This window comes from Tripterygium wilfordii, chromosome 16, assembly GCF_013401445.1.
Source record: "Tripterygium wilfordii isolate XIE 37 chromosome 16, ASM1340144v1, whole genome shotgun sequence".
Classification (NCBI taxonomy): Eukaryota; Viridiplantae; Streptophyta; class Magnoliopsida; order Celastrales; family Celastraceae; genus Tripterygium; species Tripterygium wilfordii.
The window spans coordinates 4977943-4989134 of NC_052247.1; the positions used below are offsets into that span (position 1 = coordinate 4977943).

The 11192-nt window shown below is 37.3% G+C and overlaps 3 protein-coding genes across 3 annotated transcripts; 2 read left to right on the forward strand and 1 right to left on the reverse strand.

Annotated features, from left to right (window-relative positions):
• Positions 1–399: 399 nt before the first annotated feature.
• LOC119980702 (PKS-NRPS hybrid synthetase CHGG_01239-like) lies at positions 400–3108 on the forward strand. Its single transcript, XM_038823498.1, has 4 exons — positions 400–495; positions 590–673; positions 742–2859; positions 3085–3108. Exons 1-4 carry the CDS (start codon positions 400–402, stop codon positions 3106–3108), a joined length of 2322 nt encoding a protein of 773 aa, XP_038679426.1.
• Positions 3109–5200: 2092 nt separating this feature from the next.
• On the forward strand, positions 5201–7801 carry LOC119980368 (LIM domain-containing protein WLIM1-like). Its single transcript, XM_038823040.1, has 5 exons — positions 5201–5495; positions 6684–6780; positions 6871–6911; positions 7003–7092; positions 7292–7801. Exons 1-5 carry the CDS (start codon positions 5349–5351, stop codon positions 7499–7501), a joined length of 585 nt encoding a protein of 194 aa, XP_038678968.1. The 5' UTR covers positions 5201–5348; the 3' UTR covers positions 7502–7801.
• Positions 7802–9259: 1458 nt separating this feature from the next.
• LOC119980703 (protein FAR1-RELATED SEQUENCE 5-like) lies at positions 9260–10067 on the reverse strand. Its single transcript, XM_038823499.1, has 2 exons — positions 9485–10067; positions 9260–9342 (listed from the first exon to the last, which is right to left on the reverse strand). Exons 1-2 carry the CDS (start codon positions 10065–10067, stop codon positions 9260–9262), a joined length of 666 nt encoding a protein of 221 aa, XP_038679427.1.
• Between the last annotated feature and the right edge of the window lie 1125 nt (positions 10068–11192).

Genomic DNA, 11192 nt, shown 5'->3' on the forward strand with positions numbered 1-11192 from the left:
ACTACTTGGGTTGGGCAATTTTTTTTCTAGAGTTTCTTTATTTCATTTAAACTATGATTCACTCTTTTGGATTCAAATATCTGTTTGACATTTTCTCTTCTCTTTTCATGCTGGACATTTGGTGTTTTTTGAAGTTCTTGGTGAAAAAAAAAAAAAAAAAAAACGAAACATTGTGTTCTGAGTAAATTTTTTTTGATGAATCTTATTTGCACCCCACTTTTGCTAAGTACACCCCAAAAATTGTAAAAATCACTCATCTCTTCACACCCCCTACTGACCCTACCATTTCTCTCCCATTCTATCATTCTCCTTCGTTTCACTCATCTTTATGTTCTGCAATGACTCTGTCTCTCACTCGAATCACGCAATTTTCTCTCTGTTCGAACGCCATTCTCTCCGATGGGCAAAGTCGACGATGATGATGTGGATTACGAGGCCGTGATGGAAGATGATGAAGCCTCGTTCGACAGAGAACCTAACTTTGGTGAAGAACTGGTAAGTTTAACCCTAACCCAACCGTGACCAAAAGCTAGGGTTTAGTTCATATATCTCCTTTCACTGGGTTGATCACCATTGCATGTGCTTTCAGGGCGACGTTGTTGAGTCGCATACTCCTTTGATGGTTGAAGCAGACACAACCCATGAACTACAACTCAGTTTCTTGTTGATAAATGTAGGAATTTTCTGGTATTTTAGAGGTCATTTAAAATATTGTTGATGGTTGGTTTATGGATTGTGTAGGAATTTCATAGTAAAGAGGATGTTGTTTCGTATGTGAAGAGATGTGGCCGTAGGCATGGAGTAGTTGTGGTTGTCAAACGATCAAACTTGAACGATCAAAAGAGAACTTCTAGGATTTTATTTGGGTGTGAGAGAAGTGGTGGATACAGGGCAAAAAGTGTTCCAAAGAAGAGGAAATCATCAACAAAGAAATGCCAATGCCCCTTTTCTCTGAAAGCTCAAGTAACAGATGCATCAACTGGGACATGGGGGTTGGTTGTTATGAATGGAAAGCACAACCATGCTTTGGTCAAAGCTTTTGAAGGGCATTCATATGTAGGCAGACTAACTGCAGAGGAGAAGGACACTGTTGAGAGGCTAAGTAGGTCAGGGGTGAAGGCAAGAGAAATATTGAATCACCTGAAGCTCAAGGATCCTACAAATGCATCAACAATCAAGACGCTCTACAATGCCAGAACTGCTCTGAGGCTTTCTGAGACTGCTGGTAAGTCACATATGCAACAGTTGTTCATGTTATTAACTGAGAATGGGTATGTTACAAGACATCGTTATGAACCAGAAACTGAGGTATTACAAGACTTGTTCTGGTGTAACTCTACTTCAATTCAACTGGCTAGAGCATTTCCTTTTGTTTTTATGCTAGACTGCACATACAAGACCAATAAATATAGGCTACCTTTGCTGCAAATTGTTGGAGTTACTTCTACAAAGAAGACATTCTCTGTTTGTTTTTGCTATATGAGTGCAGAGAAAGAATACAATTATGTGTGGGCTTTGAATTGCTTCAAAGACTTGTTTGAGACAGTATTGGCAGGTGTCTTCATCTGTGACAGAGAGATTGCATTGATGAATGCGTTGAAGACTGTTTTTCCAAATGCAAAGAATATGCTATGTCGAGTACATCTATCTAAGAATGTTCTTAGCAACTGTGTTGGTTTATTCAAACTTAAAGCTGAGTTTGATGACTTTATAAGCTGTTGGAGCACTGTCATGCATTCCAAAACATTGGCAGAGTTTGATAAGGCAGTGAATGACATGCAAAACAAGTTTAAAGCCCATCCTAAAGCCCTGACTTATGTCAATGATTCATGGTTGAGTAAATACAAGTCATACTTTGTGGCTGCCTGGGTTGATCAGCTTTTTCATCTTAGGAACACAACAACAAATAGAGTTGAGAGCAGCCATTCTAAGCTTAAGAAGTACCTCTCTAACTCGATTGGTGGATTTGTCCAGTCTTTTAGCAAGATTAACTTGTTACTTCAAGGTCAAGTTTTTGATATAAAGGCCTCATTTGAAGACAGTCTAACTAGAGTGCCAATTCAATTCAGGATACCTTTCTACAAGGAGTTGGTGAATGTGGTATCTACTGCTGCCTTGGAGAAGATTGAAACTGAATGTTCTTCCATTGGGAGTGAAGGGGTTAGTGCTGATAACTGTCTCCATACAAATTTGAAATGCTTTGGTCTGCCATGTGGTCATATGCTTACAATTTATAGAAATGAAGGTATGGCCATCCCACTTAGTGACATACATCCCTATTGGAGACAGTTGTGCATCCAACCATTCAGTCAAGACCCTAAAGATGAAGTGAAGATTGATACTGAGATGGAGATGGTGTGGAGGATATTTGAGCTTGCTACTGTGCCTCAAAAGCTAGAAAGAAAAAGACAGCTCCAGTCATTAGGCAAGGCAAGCAGCACTTCTATATTAGAGCCAAAACCTAAGGTGAATGTGAGGGGGAGGAAGAAGGGGCAGAAGGGGTTGAAAGCATCTCAAGCAGATGAAAAATCAACCAAGCGTGATCCTTCAGCATTTGAGCATGCTGTTGGGTCTCATGTGTTTGAAGATGTTCAACAAAGTCAGAACTCCAAGCAGAATGTCAAACAGAAGGGCAAGTTGAAGGTTCATAGAACTAGGAAGCCAAACACCAATCAGTGGGTGTCCATGTTTCCTGATTTCTTACAGACCTACATTTCCAAAATTTTTGATGTCCCTGGAGATGGCTATTGTAGGTTCAGAGTTGTTGCATCGTTCTATGGTTGGAGTGAAGATGGTTGGAAAATAGCTCGGAGAGATCTTGCAAATGAGCTTCGCATGAATGGATGTCAATATGACAAGGTATTAGCTCCTCTCTCTTTTCTTTTCTTTTTTGGTTTGTCTTGGCTAATGGAAACTACCTTATTTTCTTGTTTTATTTGTTTACTGAAATTGGGAGTTGATATGTTTACTTGAATTGGTGCAGCGAATAACTAAACAATTTTAATCTCTCATGGAGAAATTGCAGTAATTCTTTTGTTGCTTGTAAATTGTTGTTTCACATTATTTTATATGTGCATTTTTCAGGATGTTGCTACGAAATATGTGTGAAAGCAGTGATGCGAGAAGAAGCTCGGAAACAAGCAAGCAGTGCAAGTGGAAGTTAGGATGGCAATGGGGCGGATCATGGCGGCCTTAGCCTCTACTTGTATGACCCGAGCCTACCCTGCCCGGGGCCCCACCCAGATCATAACCCGATCGGATCATAATCAACATTAATATACCAAATCAATATGTATAATCCAAAATACCAACAAACATTGCAATAACTAAAGAGTGATTATTAATTTGACTTAACAAGATAAAGTTAATTATATATTTATCTTAAAAAAATTTGTTCAGTCAATTTTAGACTTTAATGACAACATCAAGTTAATATATGATTTTACATATAAATATGTTTGTAAATTATAAAGGAAGAAGCATTATTACATACGCATCAACTATGCGCACAAACTTTACGTACTCATTTTTCAATAATAAATGTAGCATATCCCACAGCAAATGTGTGGTCCCTACTTTTGTTGTACTTTATTACAGTTATTGAATTTCGAATGCGTAAAGTTGGTGCACATGTGAGAATTCATCTATAAAAGAAATCTAAAAACTTAGGTATATTTATATATGAATTTAAGAACATTATTGGTGGAAATGAATCACTTGCGGGGTGGGGAAGGAAGTAGATCCGGTCTCGTCTTGCATGCGGTTGATTTCCTTTGTCCCGTCCCATAGTTGGTGAGAAAGAATCACTTGCGGGGAGGGGAAGGAAGTAGATATGGCCTCGCCCTGCATGCAATTGATTTACTTTATCCCGTCCCATAATTGGATCGGGGAGAATCCGCACGAATTGGGTCGTGGCCGTTGGGTCGGATAAAAATTTTCATCCCTAGTGGAAGTGCCTAATAAAATGTTGTAAATTGTTGATGGTTTGCTTCAAATTTTCTAGGGACAATGATAAAGATCTCTTGTTTATGTTTTACTCCAAAAATTAATAAGCAGAACACAATGTTATTGGTACACAATGCTTAACGTGAATCTCTTTCTGTTTTTTTTGTGAACAGTTTTTAGCACCAAGGTTAGAGCATCCGTAACTTTTCTCTTAACAAATTCCCTAAAATAAAAACAACATCATTTTGTTCCCTATTTTACAGATGCCCTTAGTATTAATTGGAAGGGGCTTTGATTTTTCAATCTTTTGCCATCAAAGAAAGGCAACAATAACTTGAAATGGCGAAGGACATGTGCAAACCACTAATAATACCATTTCTTCTCTCCCCCCGCATTAAAAAAGAGTAACATAATTCATAATTGCTAGTATATGAGTCATCATGACTGACCCTACCCAAGATTAGATTAGAAAGATAAGCTTCTTGCCACTAAGTTATGTCATTTCTTTGAGATTTATTGAATCAATATCATTACCCCACTAACTTTTATTTTATTAACTAATGGGTTTTTTTTCTTAATTATTATTATTAGTATGAAAGGGTACTGCAATCATATCATGGTTCAAATCCTAAAAATTAAACTACCACTAAATAAAAAATTAATTCATTAGGGTACTTGTGCATTATCTATTAAATGGTGTTTTTTACTCACAGACCCCAACTAGCATAGTGCAAACATCCTCATAGAATAAGATAACTGATTCATATGACACAAGCACTAATGAACAATCATTATTTACAAACTGATAATGGACAATAGTGCAATTAACGATGGCTTTTCTCAGTGATGGTCACATGTTCAAATTCCGTATACTACGACCTCTGCATAATTTCTAACATATCATTGACCGGGTTAAATTTTGTGAACCAAATGCCACAAGTGTTAACTGTTAAAGATCTTCTCTAACTGCGTCTTTTCGTTAGGGGTTTTAGTGACGGATTCACCTTAATGAGAGTAGTTATTGCTTAAACTGAACATGGGTAGGTACCATCATGATCATGCCCAAGAAAAATTGCTATTGTGATCACCTATGTCCACCCTTTTCTATTAAAAACACTGTTTTTTAAATTCGCCACACAGTTGGGTTGGGTGGGGGGTTTGGTCTTTGCCCTATGAGGCCTGATGAAAAAAAAAAAAAAGAAATTCCCATACAGTACTAGTTATTCTTTTTCAAAATTATCAAAACTATACATACAAAGGACAGGTAGACAAACAGCTAGGAGCGTTGATTTTGTCTCATTCTTTACTAAAGTCATCGAAGGAGGGAGTCTCTTTTCTCCTCTCATCATAAAGGTGTTATCTTTGCTGAATTTGGGTGGATCATTCGATAGAGAAGAAGAAGGATGAGAGGCATGGCAACGTTTGGAGGGACAACCCAGAAGTGTAAAGCATGTGACAAGACTGTCTACTTGGTTGATCAACTCACTGCTGACAACAAAGTCTACCACAAAGCCTGTTTTAGATGCCACCATTGCAAGGGCACACTCAAGGTCATTGTTTCTCCCTGCCACTCCCCCGTTCATTGAATTTTCTCTCTTCTGCTGCTGCTGATGATGATGATGATGATTAGATCATGTGTATGGCCTGGTTTTTACTTGAATCTTTGCTAGTTTTGGTGTTTAGTTGTTTTTTTTGGATATGGGTTTTGAGTTTGACGATGATAATCAAACTTAATGACTTTATTAAATTGAAAATTTATGCCGTTGGAGCTGGGATCTCTCAAATGTTCTATTGAATTTCCTTCTCAAGTATTCAAGTCTGATTTGGGATAGGATTATAGGAAAGTAGCTGTTCTTTGTTGATTGAGTGATCTTTTTGTGTTGATGTTTAGATTCCCTGGACGTTCAATGTTTCACATCCTTTTTGGTCGATGATGGACCCCCTTACTGAAGAGCTAGAAATGTCTTTTTCAGCATATAGAATTTGAATAGTGAAGCGCGATGGAAAACCTTGGTTCAATTGATTGATAAAAGGTGGGGTAGGTGGGGCTGAGTTTGAGGGTCAGTTTTGTAACAAGTTTCAATTTCAAATTTGCAAAGCTTTAGCATTTGAAATTTGCTAGCTTTCTTTTTTGTTGTTTGTGGGTGGGGTAGTTGTGAGAGAAAAATTGAAAGAATTGACCAGAAAATGAGTGTTTTGTGTAAAGTAATAGTTAATTACATATGCCATAGTCTAAGAACATGATTACAATCAGTAGAACGCGATAGATTTTTCTGGTTCTCATGTTTATCTTCATCACATACGAATTTCCTGAACCATAGTCCTTTCTGGTCTGTGTTTTTGCTTTTTGCTGCACATACAATTTTGTTGATTTGAGTCTGTGTTTAGCTCTTATTACCCTATTAACAGCGCGACTTTAATCTTGGCTACATTTTCTTAATGTGCTCATTGCAATCCAGCATTCAATTAGGTGTTTTTGACTTATTTTTGATGTGGTTTGCCACAGATAAGGTATCAAAAAACCATATCAATGGTATAGTTCTCCGTCGGCCATTTGTTTGGGTGGTTACCCATCAGTTTCTACTGGGGTTAATTTTCAAATACACAAAATAAAATAACAAATGAAAAATAAAAAACATGGTCTTTTTCCTTACATGAATATCCACACTATTCTCCTAAAGTTTTAGAAGTTTGTTTCTCAAATGATCTTCGTTCACCTTCCTTATATGCTTCTGCAGCTGAGTAACTATTGCTCCTTTGAGGGTGTTTTGTATTGCAAGCCCCATTATGATCAACTGTTTAAGATGACTGGAAGCTTGGACAAAAGTTTTGAAGGTAGATGAAAGCTATTGAATTTCTTATGTCATATTACATTTGGTATCTGCTTGTTTAATCTTACTTCTTGGAAAAATTTCTTTTCTTCAGGAACTCCAAAAAATGTTAGAGTCTATAGACCTGCTGATCAGGTATTCGACATGTTATAGTTCGCTTTTCTTGTAATACGAACTATATATATAGGCCTACTAAAATTATGTTACTTTGGGTGTTGTCTCCCAGGTTAATACCAACAGCAGAGTTTCAAGCATGTTTGCTGGTACACAAGACAAATGTGTTGGTTGCAAGAAAACTGTGTATCCAATTGAGAAGGTAAATACGTAAAATGTCAATGGGCCTGCCCTGGATCTTTGGAGTTATAATTTTTTTTGGCTCTTAATGTTGATTCTTAGATACATCAAAGGCTTGCTTGATTTGTGAGTCGAATATTTGATTCGAAAACAAATGATGAATCATTTATGATCGTTGTCGTTCTGATTGTAGTTCTACTGATATGCTCTGCATCCTTCAGGTGACTGTTGATGGAAAATCATATCACAAGACTTGTTTCAGGTGCACCCATGGTGGATGCGTGATCAGCCCATCAAATTACGTAGCACATGAGCATCGCCTCTACTGTAGACACCACCACAGCCAACTTTTCAAGCAGAAGGGAAACTTTAGCCAACTTGACAAGCATGAAGATTCTAAACTGGTGATTGAGAACACGGTGGCTGAGTAATGTAGTGTATAATAACTTGGGAGAATGGATTTCTATGAAAGAATTGAATGCGTTAATCCATGCGAGAAGAGCTACCAGGGTGTTTTTTAATATGTAAAAAGAACCGTTGCAGAGTTTGAGCTTGTTGCTGCATTTCAATTTTGATTGCAAGTTTTTGTATGTTTAGTTATTGGAGAATTGTTGTTGTTTTTAAGGCCTTTTCAAGAAACATTGAGGTAAACACAAAAGGATATTCTGTTTCTTAATTTAAAGCTTGGCTTTGTCTGTATAAGATGAATGGAGGAATTCTTTTTGTCTGTGCTGCTCAATTTTCACTGCTGCAAGGAATGCTTGGTTTTTATCAGTATTGACATGATTTGCGGTTGTTGGCAAGAGGGGTTCGAGACTGTTCCAATACACACACACATATATATAAGCATAAGCATAGAAAAATAGGTATCAAGTAACGAATGCTTGTTATTTATCAATATTGACATGATTTGCGGCTGTTGACGAGTTCGGGATGGTTCCAATATATATATATATAGACACACACACACATACACAGAGTCCCGTTCTTATGCGGGATCATTTTGCGGTATCGAATATCGACCGTTTGATCAATCTGACGCTTAAAAGATCTTACAGGCTTTAGTCTCTCGTTCTTACTTTGCTTCTCGTGTTTGCTCTTCTCCTTTCTCTCCTCAACACGAGCACCCACCTCAATCGACCACCTCCGACAACCATCATCGCCTCTCAATCAACCACCTCTGACATCTATTGACATCCATCGTCGGTCTCCATCAGGTCTATGAACACTGCCTCAAATCGGCCTCATCTCCCCAAAGCCGAATCCCCAAATCGATCTCCATCAAGTCGTAGATGTCGATGGTTGAGGAAGCAGGGAGGAAGGCTTTCAGGAAGTGGATCGAGATTGGGAGATTGGTTGAGCGGTCATGTATGCAATCTCAAGGTTTTAGTCAATTAGTGATTACAGTGCGAAATCAACAACTTATGTTGAGTAGGGGAAAGTGCTTGGTGATGCGCGGATACCATTTGTAAACCCATTTGTAATATGTGTTTACAAGGACTATTGTAATGAATCTCTTGGCTGCAATATCATCATTGGCTCTTCAATCGTCTTCTTTTGTTGTTTAACTGCAGTTGATGGCTACATATATGAATCTAGACGAATTATTTGGAGTTATATATTCTTGTGCGTTCTGGGGTTACCCTGTACCAAAATTGAACTTCCTTTCTATCAAAATACCATCTTAGGTATGATACCCTCTTAGCTCCACTTACAAAGACATTAAAACATTATAAACGTCCATACATATTTAGTCAAAGTTCATCAACAAATAAGAACACAATGAACATCTCGTTACAGAGGACATCATATAGTCACATTCCAGCATCTAAACAATCCAAGCACTTGTTTTCTGTAAAAGTGATGAGAACAAGAATATAATTGAGAAACCGACTTTAATTAATAATGGAAAACAAGCAACAAGAGAACAATATGAGAATAAACTAGATTAAATAGTATGAAAATAAACTAGGAATCTCTCCTATTACAGGGTTATTTCTTCAAATCAAAATAAGGTACCAAACATAGGAAAATAAACTAGATTAAGCTGCCTTCTTTCATGCAATCCATTCAGCTGCCATAACGGTGCCAACTTTCACTCCCACAATGAAGTTAATCATATCAATAAACTTTTCCAATAGTTGCCACAAGAGTTAAGACATCCTTGTAGATTTGTGTTCCCAGGGAATCTACAGTTGGGACCTCTCTGATAGGGAATTGTTCCTTGATAGACGGTAAGTCACCGACACCAAACAACACATAGCAACAATTCCTGCAAAAAACATCACATAGTGGTAAAATCAACATCCACGTTAATTTTTTTAAAAAATACAACAAAACCATACATGTTTTCTGTTTGTTATTGAGTAGGGGACAATTCCTAATGTCATGTTTTTATCCATATAAACAGCAACCATTGCAACGTCTATCTTTCTGTATCGCCTTTTCTTTGCCTCTCTTGAGCCGCTTTCCATAACCTTTTGCCCTAACCTGATTAGGCTCATTGTAGACAGGTTGTGACAGAGCAATACTAAGTGCAGAAGATTGTCCTCCATCTTTGAGAGTGAACGCATTGAAATTACATTGAAGGGACTCCAATGAGTCTACTACAAACTTATAAGTGTCTTCATTGATCACAGAGTCAACAATGATATTTGAGGTCAACTTGTGCAATGTATTTTGCCTCAGAACGATTGCCCTATCAAAGGTATCCCGTACATCACCAATGCCAGTAGAACTCTTTGTAGCTTTTGTCCATCTGCGTAATACATATATATCTGGTAGTGTAGCATACACTTGCATTTTGCAGATCATAATGGCAAATATGTACTGACATAGGAAACCATTTGACTCAAATTTTCCATAACTACAATCCAAACGATTCAATGACTTGTCATCAACAACTTTTCTTACTCTGTGTGGACTCCCATCAACTCGCACAACATTGTAACAGCTCATATGTTCTTCTGCATAGTCAATTGTGGCCATATATGTCATGTCTTGATACAACTCCTCTTGGACTTTGTAAAATATGGTTTGCGTGTACACTTTTGTCATGAACTTCTCTATAGGCCCACATAGTTTTGATAATGGGTTGCTCATTAATATCTTTATGATCAAGCATAAGCTCCTGATGTCTTTGGTGTTTTAGAGTTGTGGTAAATCTAACCACAAAATCCATCAAAGTATTTTTTTGATACATACAACTTGAAAAATGCGTGATAACTTTCAGCTCTTTGACTGGAAGACATACCTACATTAAAATCAAACACAGTCAATCAAATATAAGAGTTATGGAAATTTTTACAACTAATTCAAGTATTCTAATAATAATTTGTAATACTTGCAGAGAATGTGCCATTAACATAAGCAGAAATCCACATAAAACGAAGATCATACACTGTTTTTAACCATTTATTTGTAGACAATCCATTTTGCTCGACAACCTCGGCCCAACCACTCTCAAACTCGTCTAGACTCGATAAATTCCATATACGATTATGAAACTGTTTGTAATTATCTCTCCATTTGATTGCATCTAACTTCTCTGAAAACTTAGTCAAAATATGCCACATAAAAAACCTATGAACAGTATTTGGCAATACTTCAGCTATGGCCTTTCCCATTGCAGGGTCTTGATCAGTGATAATCATTTTGAGTGGGCCTATTGGCATACATGACAACAACTACTTCAAAAGCCACACGAATGACTCAGTTGTCTCAACACTTAAGAATGCACATGCAAAGAGTGTAGTCTGTCCATGATGGTTGACCCCATCCAAGGGTGTAAAGATCATACTATATCTATTTGTATTGTAAATTGTATCAAAGAGAACTACATCCCCAAACGCCTGATATGTCTGTCTGCATTGCATATCTGCCCAAAAGCAATGAGTGATCCTGTTTTCATTATCCGTATTGACCACAAAATAAAATTTTGGATTTCTTTCCTTTTGAGATTCGAAATACTCGTACAACATTTGAGCATCGTGTCCAGCATACAATTTTACCTCATCTCGTCGTGCATTGTAAAAATCTCTTTCTATACACCCAATATTTTCTATGCCTCCAGATTCTAACTCTAAGATACTAATTTGCTGATGAATTGGCACATTTGCTGTA